This window comes from Colossoma macropomum, unplaced genomic scaffold, assembly GCF_904425465.1.
Source record: "Colossoma macropomum unplaced genomic scaffold, Colossoma_macropomum, whole genome shotgun sequence".
NCBI classification, from domain to species: Eukaryota; Metazoa; Chordata; class Actinopteri; order Characiformes; family Serrasalmidae; genus Colossoma; species Colossoma macropomum.
In genome coordinates this window covers 46,738,465-46,753,013 of record NW_023494789.1, presented here as the reverse complement: position 1 = coordinate 46,753,013, position 14,549 = coordinate 46,738,465, and the positions used below count along the sequence as shown (strand labels likewise).

Sequence of the window (14,549 nt, the reverse complement as noted above, 5' to 3'; positions counted from 1 at the left end):
AGTATGACCTAATATTGCTACCTAGTCTTTAACCTTGTCGCATTATTGATTTACTAATGCCTTTTTATTATATTACAAGGTATATCACAATTGTGACATGTACTAGTATTTTGTCCATATTGTGTAGGCCTACTACAGCGTAGCTCCAGCTCTGCTACTACCACACCACAGAAAGCACAGAATGCTTTCACAGTAGAGAACATGCTGGAAGTTCATTGTTCCATGAGAGAGAAAGGAGCTGTTTGGCGAAAATTCAAATTTATACTATTTTCTCCATACATCAGATTGGTTTTCAGTTTTAAACTGGAGCTACGAAGCTAACATTGCTAACATATAGTAGACGTGAAAAAACAAAATTACATCCATCCCCAAAACTTCTCTCAACCTGCTCAAAACACACCCAGGTCTTCATTAAAGCTGTGTAGCTGAATGCAATGGGCAGCCACTTTAGACGTTCAGATGTTGGGCTGTATTGACTACACTTGGTGTACACGCACATCACGCAGGCATAGAGACATTACAGACTACCTTTGCAATTTCTGTTGTTTTTATCTAGGAATAACTGCTTAATGTTGATTTTGATCTGAAACGTATGTCAGATTCTGCAAAGGAATCAGAATTAGCCACAACACACATTGTTGTTCATTTTTGTAGCTCACAGTAAGCCATACTGTGTTTAATGAAGACTTGAAAGTGGTTTGAGAGGCAGTTTTGGGGAGGTATTTATGGAAAACATTTGGGTGACTATTGACTTCTAGTGTTTGTTAGCAACATTAGCCTCATAGCTCATAGTGCTAAACTAAAGAACGCAGTTTTGACACCAAATGTTTCTATATCTGAGGCAAGTGGGAATATGTGTAGGTTTTATTTTTCGCCTTAACAAGCCATAGTTTGTTATTACACACTTCTATAACCTAAGAATAGCTCCATTAGTTTTACATTGAAGTCCCTGTAGTAACTGAATAATAAGCCTTTGTATGAAATAAACCTGTTATGGGGTTAATTAATTGCAAACAATCACACAACAGTAGGCCTAGTAGAGTCCATATTGGATGTGTTTATGCTACTGATATGATCATATTTTTATTATTTGATTTTTCTGACCAAATGAATTATTGTGAATTAAAACTATACTTATTATTATAGGAAAATATGAACTATGTTATAGGCCTTTGGCAGTTCTCTGTAATTATTTATGTACTAGTGTTGTTTGTTGAATCATTACTGAGTAACTCTTTCTGTAAAGCCTTTTCTCTTTAGTGCTGCGAGACTGAAGAGTAAGGTTTTGTTTTAGTGCACAGACTGCTGTCTGTTTTAATCTGGTCGTAAAGCACAGCTTCAGCAGAACAGCTGTGTTTACATCCAACCTGGAGGCAGCGTGTGAACCCACAGCACCGTATTTGTGTGTGTGTGTGTGTGTGTGCGTGTGTGTGTGCGTGTGTGTGTGTGTGTGTTTGTTTTGGTCTCTGTGCTGATTACTGCTTTGTCTAGTACAGTAAGACTACAAGCTGAACCTCGGAGAGCTGACACAGCCTCATTTATTATTGAAGCAAACAGACCTTTCCAACCTCTCTCTCTCTCTCTCTCTCTCTCTCTCTCTCTCTCTCTCCTCACACAATCTCTCTCTGTCTTTCGCCCGGGAGAACAGAGCCAGATCCCTGACCAGCATAAAATGCCCGAATGGATGGGATCAAATATGTCTCATAAGATTAGCAGAGTTGGGTAATATCGATTGAAATCCAGAGAAACTGAACATTCTGCGCACTTGGACAGTTCTGTTGCATTGCAGAGACACCACACAGCACAACTGAGATTCAAACCCGAACTCTACCAGTGAGGTGCATGTTGAGTTTACTAGCTAGCTCGTGCTTCTCATACAGCACAATGCAAACATTTTAACCACCTGAGCAACATCTTCTTTAAAAATCTATGTGTATAATACAATAAGAAGTGATGTTATGTATGTCAGTGTGCTTGTTTAACCATTTCTACACCTTGGTAGTAGTTGTAGTTGTCAGTCAGTACCTGGTTTGGCTCAATTAGTCCTTTATTATCATAAATCAAGTGTTCTGGTTATGGAATTTAACAGCTCTATGCAATTTTAAACTAGCTAACAAGAACTACTTTACTATATCTACTACATTAATTACTACATTTGCTACATTAATGTGTGTTTAAATTTATTTTAATGTTATATAGTGTTTCTATAAGCAAAAAAACAATTATTGTGGTGTAAAGTGTTGCGTAACAGTAATTTTTAATGCAAGTTAAAGTAACAGGATTTTATTTGAAGTCATTTTTGAGCATTTCTATTGATTTATTCTTCATGAAATGTTCACACAATATAGAGGAAAGTCTGATGTTTTGTAACAGTGACAGTTTGTCATTTTAGGTTTTCTCCTTGATTTCATTGCCCAGTGGAATTTTGCTTTGAAGTGAAGTCAATGTGAAATAAAAATGTCCTTTTTTATTGTTAGTTCATGCCCCTGCTCATATTAAATATGATTCATCACACCATCCATCAAAATGTAAAGACTTGATTAAGTCACCGTGCACCAGCAGACAAGATCTTCCCTGATATTGCGCTCGCAAAAACACTTAACCGTACGAAAGGAAAATGCGTTATGACTCCCCATTTACCATGACTTGATATCTGGAATAACCTAACTATGGTCACTATAATGTGATGCCCTAGTGACAACAACAACACATTCACCAGATACTTTTGTTCTCAGAATTCCAGAGTAGCTCATGAAGTGGGAAACAGGAGCTGAAGTAGGGATGTACCGATATGGGAATTATGGGCCGATGATGATATTTGATATTTTTTATGCATGCATGTGCCAATGCCCATAAATAAACATTTATAAATTTTGAAATGCAGACTACATGAGCTAGGATTAGCATTGCAGAGAAAGGTAATATTTATTTCTGTACTTCTGTGAGGTTACAAATGCAGTAAAGTGAATAAAATGCAGAGTTCAGCAAATAAACAGTAATTGTGCATTAAAATGTGCATTAAAGTGTGTTCTCTGCAGAGGATGTGTTAACTTCACTTAGAAAATCAACAAAACATGTCTTTTGACCAGGGGTGCCCAAACTTTTGCATAAGCCTGTATTTTCAGCACAGCAGCATCACCTAAATGATCTGCTCTTACAGAATTCGTTAAATACATCATCAAATATCGATTTGAAATTGGTAAAATCTAAACATCTCTCCAACGCCGATACCTTTTAAAGAGATTATCTGCTGATATCGATATGACTCTGATAACATTGTGCATCCCTAAGCTGAAGAACATGGGCTTGAGAAACAGCATTAGATAAGCCTGTACGGCACAGCAGTAGCCACATTTACATGCAACCTAATAAGCCGTTAATAATCCGACTAATAGCTCAATAGGAATAGACTATGTCCGATTGAAGCCATTCAGAATAGAATTTCGGATTGAACGAGGTGGGCAATCCTGTAAATAATCCATTAAATAGAAGAATAATAACCATGTAAACGCCTGTATCTGATTACATTCCCTATCTGAAAGTTTAAGTCCGTTCTGATCATGTTCGTCACGTCATAGTGAAAGTTTATACCGTTCATCATGGCGGAGCAGAAACTGGTCTGCAGAGGAGACGAAGTTTATGCTGTGATCTTTAAAAGACGGCGGTGGGACGGACGTCCAGCTTATGTGTCTCGGAACACGACGTCTTCCTCTCGGCCTTCTTTAATAAGGACATGTGAAGGACGTTTTCCTGAGTCTGACATCATTTTAAAGCAACTAAAAACACAAGCACTGCTCACTGCTGCTCGTCTCACTCTGACTGGACTCACGTGATGCTTGTTGTCATGGTAACGTCTACACTAAGTGGTTCTCTACGCATGCGCATAATTTTGGATCGGATTACTTGTGGTGTGCATATAAACAGAGATTTTCCATCAGACTGCTGAGTAGAGTGAGAATAAACACCTCAGTCTGAATCTATAATCGGAATGTATTCAATCGGATTGGCAAAAATCTTTGCATGGAAACACAGCCACTGAGGAGTAACACTGCCCTCTGTGCTGACCCTTTGCTGCGGGCTAGAGCAGTTACCCATAACGCAGTCAAACCTTTGACTTCAGGCGTCAAACCACTAATGCACTGCGATGGTGACTAAACTGCAGCTGCCTGTTTCTACACGGGGTCAGAATTTCATTGGTCGTAGTTCAAAGGCACTTTTACACAAATGTTCTTTGAGTCTGAGCACCGACTTTGTACTTTTCCCCCTTCATAATTTCTGTAGATGTGCTGGCGGTGCAACATGCAACACAACGAGAGGCTTGTGTTCGTCACAGCTGTGGCTGTTATAGTGGGCTGTTGAAGAAGAGAGAGAGAGAGAGAGAGAGAGAGAGAGAGAGAGACATTATTGAATAAGTCACTCCTAAATCCCTAAACTGTTTCAGGGAGGATCTTCATTTTATCCTCTGCTTGAACCCTGAGCAGAGTGATCAGTGCTGGTGTGGAAGGACAGGCGTGTTGGGGCCTGAGGCCCCTCTCTGCCCTCTGTAACCGCTCAACTAAGCCTGCATCACTGTGCATACAACATACTCCATTATTCTACCTATTATGTTGTTGTTGTTGTGGCGAAGACCACAGCAGAGGAACAGTAGCCTCTCAACTCATGTTATGGCTATGACAAGCCAAAGAACAGACAATGACACCACCGGCAGGTTTAGCCACAGTACACCTGGACAATGTGACTGGTAAATAATGCTGATACAAACTTACTGGGGCCAGATGGCAAGTTGTCTTCGTTCTTGACATTTGGGTCAAACTTTATTTGGATGGTCCCCTATAGATGATCTACAGACACTTATATTATTAAGACACTATATGGTGATACTCAGTAGATTATCAACAACATTATGATTAGGGTTAGGTTTAAGAGTAGCTGTAGGTTTTGCCTTGAGGTTAAGGTTAAAGTTAGGGTTAGGTTTAGGCTTAGGGACAGATTTAATAGAACCTTTCACACACAACTTCAAGTTCAGTTGCATTTAATAGATATTTAGTGTTTGTTAAAGACAGACTGAGAATCTACACAGCATCTACAGTGGATCGTCCAAATAAAGTGTTATCAGCAGTTGTTCACAAATCTGCGCCATACATGCTAAATGGGTATTTAAAGGACCCACATCTTATACTTTCTTGCACACTCTTAAAAAACATCTTCTTTCTTCAAGGATTCTTTAGTAAAGAAAGGCTCTATAAAGAACCATGAACACTCGAAGAACCCTTTGCATGATAAAAGGGTTCTTTGCATCATGAAAGCGTTCTTTAGAATGTGTTCTAGGTGGTTCTGTATAGAACTTTTTTGAAAAGTGTTCTTCTATTGTTACGACGTCAAGCGTGTTACAATAGAAGAATCCTTTTACCTAAGTTTTACATTACATTTAAGCTGCATCTTCTTCTGTGAGTTTATTGGCTGTTTGCAAAGCAGAAATCTGATTATGCCTGTCTTATGTAGACCTGGAGTTTCCCCATTATCTGATTACTCAAGTGTATATAAATGCCTTGATCAGATTACTGACAATATCTGATTTTCTGCAGTTATCGGATTGTTAAGTGCATGTAAATACACTCAATGTGATAGACAACATGCTAAAAATTAGTGTGCATACAGGCTAATGTGAAACATTTGCACTACAAAGTACCTCAGACTTTATGGTGCATGGCACTTATCTAGTACTATCAATATTCATACAGCCAAAACAAAATCAGTTTATGTCAGTTATCAGTTTATGAGTCTGCACTTTATAATTATTAAACCTATTATGTAACTATTATCAGGGGACTTTTATAACCACCCTGGATTTTGTGGTCTCTGTATTGATTAGCCTGTTTTATTAAAGTGGCTGTCGCTTCAGGCTTTTGAACTGCTTTTATCAAACCAAAATAGTCGAATCATGTCAAGACAAGATCTACTCAGCCTTCTGTGCTCACTGCCTGTTTGCTCTTTATCATCATCATGTTGCGTGTTGTGCTCTGGGAGTCCGCCAGCTCACAAACAAACAGCAGGAAATGGTTTTCAGATGTTTTTCAGATGGTCCACTGCTGCACATGACAGCTGAGTGTGCGTTTTTGTGTGTTTCTTCTTCCTCGTGTTGTTTTTGTTTTTTTAATCTGATGTCAGTAACGCTTTTGCAAGCCTCAGAACACGCAGATGGTGAAGATCTACACCAGTTGGCTGGCCAGTAACCACTGTTTCTTTTTTGTAGTGTATGTGAGTCTTCAGAGAGAATAGAACTGTGTAATTTAAGCAACATGTTATCACCATTTTCACCATTTTATTTCCTATTGTGATGGTAAATTCACAATAGGAATATTGTGGAACTTATGTTGCTTTTGTGATGCTTATCGCTGCTGTTGGAAGAAAAACTCATATCTCCGTTTTTGTTTTTCAGTTTTTGGCATAGTTTCAAAATGGCTGTTGCCCTTTATACTGTCTGTAAATTTCATGATGAATAGACTAAAAGAAATGACCCAAAATTACTTCCATTCACTTCCGTTAAAAATAAAGTCAGTTTTTTCCATCTCCTGTAAAGTTCTCATTTTGGAGATATGAGGTTTTCTTCTGACAACAGTGTTATGTTGCTTTTTGGTATCAAGGTCCCCCCCCTTCAATACACACACACACAATCACACACACACAGACACACTCACACACACACACAGACACACACTTTTATCTCTTACATTTTCTGCTTCTCACAATCCAAGTAATCCCAAACACATTTATTGATGTTGAGGTCCAGACACTGGGGTGGTCAGTCCATTGTTTCTTTTTTCAGTAAGGGCAGTAAGGGGATGTGATCGGATAGTGGTACATTGCACACGCTTTCTCAAGCCTAGTAGAGCCAAGCTAACAGTGGTGTATATTCACTTTAAGACATTTATTCCAAGCTCTATACACACTCTATACACAAAAGATGGTGCTTTAAGGGTTCTTCAGTAAAGAAAATGGTTCTATATAGAACCATGAACACACAAAGAACCCTTTGCATGATTAAAGGGTTCTTTGAATTGCTAAATGGTTCTTCAGATTGATGGAGAATGTGCTGTAGATGATTCTACATAGAACTATTTTGAAAAGTGTTCTATAAGGCACCAAATAGGGTTCTTCTGTTATGACAAGCTTAACATGATACCAATATAAGAAACCTTTATATTGCTGTATCGGATCTTCTATAGCACATTCGCCATCAATCTGAAGAACCATTTAATTTAATTAATTTTTAATCATGCAAAGGGTTCTTTGAGTATTTGTGGTTCTATATAGAGCCATTTTCTTTACTGAAGAAACCTTGAAGAACCATCTTTTTTAAGAGTATAGCTTAAACACGGACATTTGTAACTTATAACCGGCATTCATGTAACGTATTCTTACATTGGCAAAATATTAAATTGACCGAAGACTAAAGCCTGTCTCAGAATATTACTGGAGGAGCCTGTTAGCCTGTTCAGCCTGCTTTATTGAGGGGAGAATATATTCCAGGTACAGAGAATATAGAGTGTAGAGTGTCACAGAGAGCCTGTTATATGGCGAGCATGTAGTATGCTACCACAAATAATTGTGTTAACGTGGTGAGTGCAGTAATTGACACTGTAAGAGAAAACAGGGGACATTTACATAATACTGTAATGACAAAAAGGGCTGTGTTTACATGCAAAGATTTTTGCCAATGCGACTGAACACATTCCGATTACAGATTAAGACTGAGGTGTTTATATTCTCACTCTACTCAACAATCTGATGAAAATCCTCGTTTACATGCGCTCTACAAGTAAGCCGATCGAAAATGACGCGCATGCATGGAGAACCACTTAGAGTAAATGTTACCATGACAGCGAACATCATGTGAGACCAATCAGAGTGAGATGAGTTTTCAGTTATCGCGCTTGTGTTTTTAATTATTTTAAAAATATGTCAGACTCAGAAAAACGCCCTTATTAAAGAAGGCCGAGAGGAAGCCGTCGTGTTCCGAGACACATAAGCTGGACGTCCGTCCCACCGCCGTCTTTTAAAGATCAGAGCACAAAGTTTGTCTCCTCTGCAGACCAGTTTCTGCTCCGCCATGCTGAACGGTATAAACTTTTGAGCCGGTTTATGAGTTCTCTGCTTTTGCTATGATGCGAACACACATGTGTAGAACGTACTTACACATTCCGATTGTAAGGGTAATCGGATACGGGCGTTTCCATGGCTATTATTCTTCTATTTAACTGATTATTTACAGGATTACCCACCTCGTGGAGGTGCATACATGGACGTATTCTATTCTGACTGAGCTATTAGTCGGATTATTACCGGATTATTAGGCTGCATGTAAACGTGGCTAATGATGATGAAGGATCTACACAGAATACATATTTACTTATAGTTTCTTTTATCATTTCTCACTGATATTTTCATTGTTTCATGTTTTATCTTAGTTTTTATACATTTCCAAGTGAGGGTTGTAAAAACCAGAGGTTTGAAATGTGCTGCAGTTTGTTTCATATTTTTCTGTCCAGAATTTTAAAGCCTGTTTCGTTTTCCAAATTCACAGTGCAGTCAGTCATGGCTGTATTGTGTTGGTGCTGGCTCAATGCCACGGATGGTTGAAATGAAAGTGGTTATTTTTAAATGGTTTTCCTTCGGAATATACCGGGTGGAGACGTCTGGTGCCTGGAGGAAATGACATCCCATGCACCACATGCACACACTCACTCACTCACACACACACAGTATCTTTAAATACCTTTCATTTCCCTGTTTACTCAGCATAGAAGAACTACTGCGAGGTATGTTAAAGGCAGTTATCACAGTACTGTGCAAAAGTCAGAGACCACCTTTCATTTATTTAATGAAGTTATTCATTTTTTAATGTCAAGAAAAAATGCAGTAAACGTTTTTAACAGAATATTACACAGAAGCCACAACGACAAAAGAAAATATACATTTATTCATTTATAATAAATTCAGAATTTGTTTATGATAAAAATTCATAACAATAATAATTCATTCATAATTATTTATGAGCGCTTCCATTCTTGTCATGAGGTTTCCTTTAGTTTTTCAGGGATGTTTTTCCACACCTCCAAAGTTCAGTCTTAGAAGCTGGTTGATCATTTTCTGAAGTAATCAAACACATTCAGTGGTGTTGAGGTCTGGACTCTGGGGTGATCAGTCCATTGTTCAGCTTCTTTGTTTGATGTGTCCGTCTCCTTTTCTCAGTGAGGTTCTTCTTGACAGCTACACATCCTTTCAGACCCACAGCGCTGAGTCGTCTTCTCACAGTGGAAGGATGGATAGAAACACCTGTGGATGTTTTCAGATCTGAAGCAGCTTGATTTTCTCCTCTCTCTCAAAGATGAAAGCTTTAAGTGCTGTTTATCTGATGGGGGCAGTTTTGGTGTCTACCAGGTCTTCCAGGTGGTTGTTAGAAGTCCCATTTTCTCATTTTCCCTTTTTTTTTAATCTTTGCATCATTTTTGAACTCTAATTTTCTTTCACCTTCCTTGTGCAAGTTGGTTGTCTTATATTTTAATCTCCACAGAAGTTTCTCCTGATGAATAACTTGAATAAGTGAGTGATAAAGTAACTGAAATGAACAGTTTTGACTGAAAATTTAAGAAATTAAGGGAAACGGTCTTTGTTTTTGCACAGTACTGTATGGCGAAATTTGACATTAACTGATTCTCACTCCATACCACCCTTGTGTTTGAAAGCTTTAAGTGCTGTTTCTCTGATGAGGGCAGTTTTGGTGTCTACCAGGTCTTCCAGGTGGTTGTTAGGAGGCCCATTTTCTCTGCAGCTTTTAATCATTTGTTGAACTTTGTTTTTGCGAAGTCTTGTTTTTTTCCACTTATTTTCTTTTGACTTTCTCCTGCAAGTGGATAATTTTACATCTAATCTGCTTAGAAATATCTTCTGAAACATATCAGAATAGCTTGCACGTAATGACCGTTTTGACTGGAAATGAAATGAATGAAGAGTGGTCTCTGACATTTGCACACTATCATAGATGTGTAGTGAAATAAACACGTTATGAGAAGACCTGGATGTGGCGCACTGATCCGCTGATCGCTGTAAACACAAAAACAGCTATTCTTTTCCTGGGAGTAAATATTTACGTAAACGTCTGTGCGTAGGGCAGTTTATGAGAGAGAGAGACTTGTGAAAAGCACGAAATGAATAGAGTCAGAAACCACAATGCCTGTTTATGTGGAAGGAGCGGAAAGACTGGGGCAGTCATTGTGTCTGCTCGCGTGTGTGTATATACTTTGTGCGTGTGTGTGTAAAGTGGGCAGAATGGGCTCGTCTGAAGGACTGGCACTGCAGGCAGCTCTGGGGCCTGCCCTCCTGCTTTCTCCTCCAAGGGGGAAAGACTTGGACTGAAGCCCACGGAGAGAGCCTTGAGTCCAGCCTCTGGCTTTCTAACCCAAACCTCCTCCGGGATCCAGTCAGGTTATATCAGCCCGGCTGCAGGAGTGTTCTGGGATGGCTCTGGGGTTTCTCTGCGGGGTCGAGGACTTCCTGGCTTCAGGGAGTCAGTTGGTGTGGACCGTGGCCGAGCAGGTGCTGAGAAGATGCTACAATGAAGGTCTTGTGCCGTGTAGAAGGTTCCTACAGACACTGTGCCATATAGGAGATGTCTATCAGGTATGACACAGAGGAATGGAAGAGGTCAGATAGCAGCATCTTGTGATGTAAAACTGTAAATATTACTGCGTGCGTCTTCTGAGTTTTTGTATGTAATGTTTGTGTAAAGATTTTTTTGGTTATTTTGTTCTAAATTCCTTGCAGTAGCTTTCAAGAAGCCACATGTGGTGGTTAGAAAGCCTGACATTTTACACAGACTGACCATATGTTATGGAATTTACTGAGTGACTGAGTGCTAGTTGGAGAATGTTTTCGGTCAGATCTTTGGTTCTGCTATCACAGTTTTAATAGAGCGGTTCTTGTATGGTGAGATCTGGTTGGTTTTGACTGGAGAAAGTGGAGATGCCTGCTTTGCGGGTTTACGACATTTTTGGCCTTAAAGGACAGGTTTGCCCATCAAATTTACGCAACGTTCCACTTAGTCCAGATGTAGTGGATCGACCGAGACATGTTTGTAGTCCAAAAGTTGGTTTTAGAACCAGAACAGCGAGGCTAACGTTGCTAAAAAAAACACTACAACTCAATAGTCACCCAAAAAGCCCAAATGGTTTCTGTAAAATACATCAGAAAAGCTTTATTCAGCCCACTCAAACCACATCCAGGTCTTCTTGAAGGTCGCAGCACATTTGATTACTTCACTAAAAAGGCAGTTTAAAAGATCATATCTTTTGTTACACAATATCATTCTTGCTGTATAAAGTCATCCTTATGGTGTCTTCTATCTGTCTTTTATCCATCTATGGTTCTTTACTACATATTTCACTAAAGTTTGATTAAAGTTTAATAAGCCATTATAGTTGTACTTGATGTCTTGCTCCTCCTGTTCACCCTCTTCTATGATATTTTTTATCATTCGCATCCCAAAGGAATCTGAGCTCTGTGTAAAATTAGAGAAGAGAAAATGAATCAAGCTACAGCTTTAAACACTTCTTAGTGTTAGTTGGTTAGTTAAGCCAACAGCTCAGAGAACTGACAAAATAATAAAAACTGCCAACTTTACATAAACTCAGTTTCAACCATCCAATAAACCATCTTTTGTTTTATTTTGTTGTCCATAGATCTGGTGAAATATGTGGTTTAAAAGTATGTCATTTGACAAGATCACATCATGCATAATCTGCATTTTGACTGGCTTTGTGAAACTTTTTCCACAAGGTTGAGACACTTGCAGCTGAGTTTCAAGTAAGTTGCAGGACACTTTACATTATGCAACTCAAAGTTTTTGTATGTAAAGCCACTTTTGCTTCATGCAACTGTAAAACTGGCCTAAAACGCAACTAGTTATCCATTTCGCTTGCAGCTTATGTCTAATAATTAATTTTGCCTGCAACAGGTCACTTTAACTAAACTAAATCATCAAGCTGAAACATCAAAAGACGTCTTTGGTCTTTGGGTTGACCAAAGGGTTGGGAACAAATGTGGACCGCTCACAGTCTGCAACTTCCCTCTGATCCTAAAGATGTGCTTCAACTAAAAGGTTGTTTTTGGACCAGATGGAAATAGTTGGCAATAGCGTGCACCAATGAACCTTTATGAATTCAATTTCGGGCCAGAATCATGAAATTAATAAGTCTGGTTCAAACAAGCTTAATAAAATAAAGTAAATCTGTTCCAATTGTTTTTACCAAAGTTATTTTAAAACCTAAGCTTGTTTCTGTCTTTTTTTTTATAGAACATATTTCTTGCAGGGAGAATGAAATGCATAAGTCTATTTCACTTAGCTTAGTGAAAGAGAAGGAAATCAGTCCCAATTTTTATTGTCATGAAATGTTATTTATATTTCTTTATTAACACTTTTTTACTGCCTAGTAAACCACTGTCTGCTTGTCCTCACTGTTTTGACAGTGGGATCATATTTATATGTGCAGACAATCGTCTCTCCAGACTTTGGCATCAAACCTTTATAGTAGTTTTTGTGGCTGGTAGGTCTGAGTCATTACAACTCTGTTTTATTCATTCCATGACGCCTCCAGTGGAGACTCTGAGTGTACTTAGCATTGGGCTGGAGCAGAAATAGCTGGCATTTTTAAACATCACAAGGATTTAAGATTTATGGGTCAGTGCAGATGCGTCAGTGTGATTATAAGAGTAAATCAGAACAGCACCACTGAGCTGTTTAAGGGTTTTTTTGTGGTATGTGTAGTTAACTATAGAGAGAAACTCGAGTTTTAAGGTGGGGGCACTGCTGAGGGGGCTTTGTTTGAAGTTCGTAACCCTGAGAATGGGCTTCAGGGGCCGTTGACCTATGTGTCACGACCGGTGCACATCACATGACCCCTCCCTTTTTCCTCCTACACTCTCTTTCCCCCACACACACTCAAAATGGACTATCTGGCTGTGCATATCAATGAAAATGACTGAAATTCTACTTTAGTTTATGTACAATGCTCTACATAAAAACTCAGTTGTCACTCGCTGATCCCAACTGAAGTTACCTCATTAATTAGAGGTTGAGCTATTTTCATTTTGCTATACTATTCAAATGTAATTACGTAACTGCATATGTAATTAGCGCAGTGAATTACACATTCAGTTTGCATTCTGTAGTGGCAGGTTTGAATCTGCACTGCTGACTGTTCTACTTACAAACACAAACGGTTTGAAAGTGTAGAATATGCACTTTTCTCTGCCTCAACACCTCAATAGTTAATCATACTGTACTGTACCTTGTACTGAGTTGCTAATATAAATGAATTGGAAACTGCTACGACATTATATGTAAGTCAAGTAACTGTAAAGTAAGGCCCTTGCAGTTTAACCCCTTAAATGGCCAAAGTTTTATTACTCACCTCTATAACCTATGAAGAACTCAGCCAGTTTGCATTGAAGTCCCTGTAGTTACTGAATAATAAGGCTTAGTCTTTAATACGACTGGGATTTTAAAGGCTTAAATGGGAATTCTGCTGGGGTTTTTTTCCAAACTTTCTACAAAATTCAGTCATTGAGATGTGAACAATGTCATTCAGAATGGTTTGATGTGAAATTGTTTATTGTAGAGAAATTTACCACCTCAAAATGCTTTACAGTGGTGATAGGAACCAGGGGTCATAATATCTACAACACAAATATAGCCATTTTTTTACTAATCAAAACCACCAGTGAACCTACCCGTGTCTTCTGAGTTTTAGGCATCAGGCAGTGCATTCATAACCATTTAATGTAATAACTTTCTGTGAGGGAGCTTTTAGAGGAATTAAACTCTTCAGGCGTCTGGTTCCTATCACCACCACTGTGACCAATCCTGACTCTAGAACGGAGCATTTCACATCAAGCCACTCTGACTTTCCATTTTAACCATTTTGTTGGTTAAAACATTTCAAAAAGTGGTAAAATCCCATTAAAGTTCTAAACCGTCAGTAATTATTGTAAATTGTCGCCACATGCAACATTGCCGAGGACAGAACTATCAAGCATATTCTCTAGAATCTCAGATAGTTGTTTGTTTTGACTACTCTATGCACGTCTTGGTCAGTGGGCAACAATTAGATGCACTGCTCTCCGTACTCAATGTGACACAGTGGTCAGTGATGATGCAAAGGCCACTCTGAGCCAGGCAGAGCCATGACTGACAGACAGCAGCACAACGAGGTGGCTGTGATGAGTGAATACATACGAACCAGTGAAGACACGCATCAGTGAAGGTTAAGAGTGGGGGGTGGACGAGCACAATAGACGGGGGGCGGGGTGGTGGGACCACACTGAGCTTAAATAATGCTGATGCTGTCAGGGAAGACCTTAAGAACATTGTCTCTGGTGTTTTGGTCAAGGTAAAGGTTCTCTGAGAAGACTTCTTTGGTTTGTTATGTTGAACAACTGACTGAAAGCATCATTACTTGCATTGGGCAATAAAACATTGTAAAAGTGCCGAT

The 14,549-nt window shown here is 38.9% G+C and overlaps 1 protein-coding gene across 4 annotated transcripts in view; it reads left to right on the top strand.

Annotated features, from left to right (window-relative positions):
- frmd4ba (FERM domain containing 4Ba) overlaps positions 1–14,549 on the top strand; it is a 102,332-nt gene that overhangs the window by 29,270 nt on the left and 58,513 nt on the right. Inside the window, exon 1 of one of the 4 annotated variants that reach the window (XM_036571526.1) lies at positions 9,833–10,680. The exons of 1 other annotated variant lie outside the window; for it this stretch is intronic. In XM_036571526.1, the coding sequence (XP_036427419.1) occupies positions 10,519–10,680 (162 nt within the window). In that variant the 5' untranslated portion in view covers positions 9,833–10,518. Of the gene's footprint in view, positions 1–9,832; positions 10,681–14,549 lie in introns of those variants that run through there. 2 more of the 4 variants (XM_036571527.1, XM_036571528.1) reach the window with 2 other exon arrangements.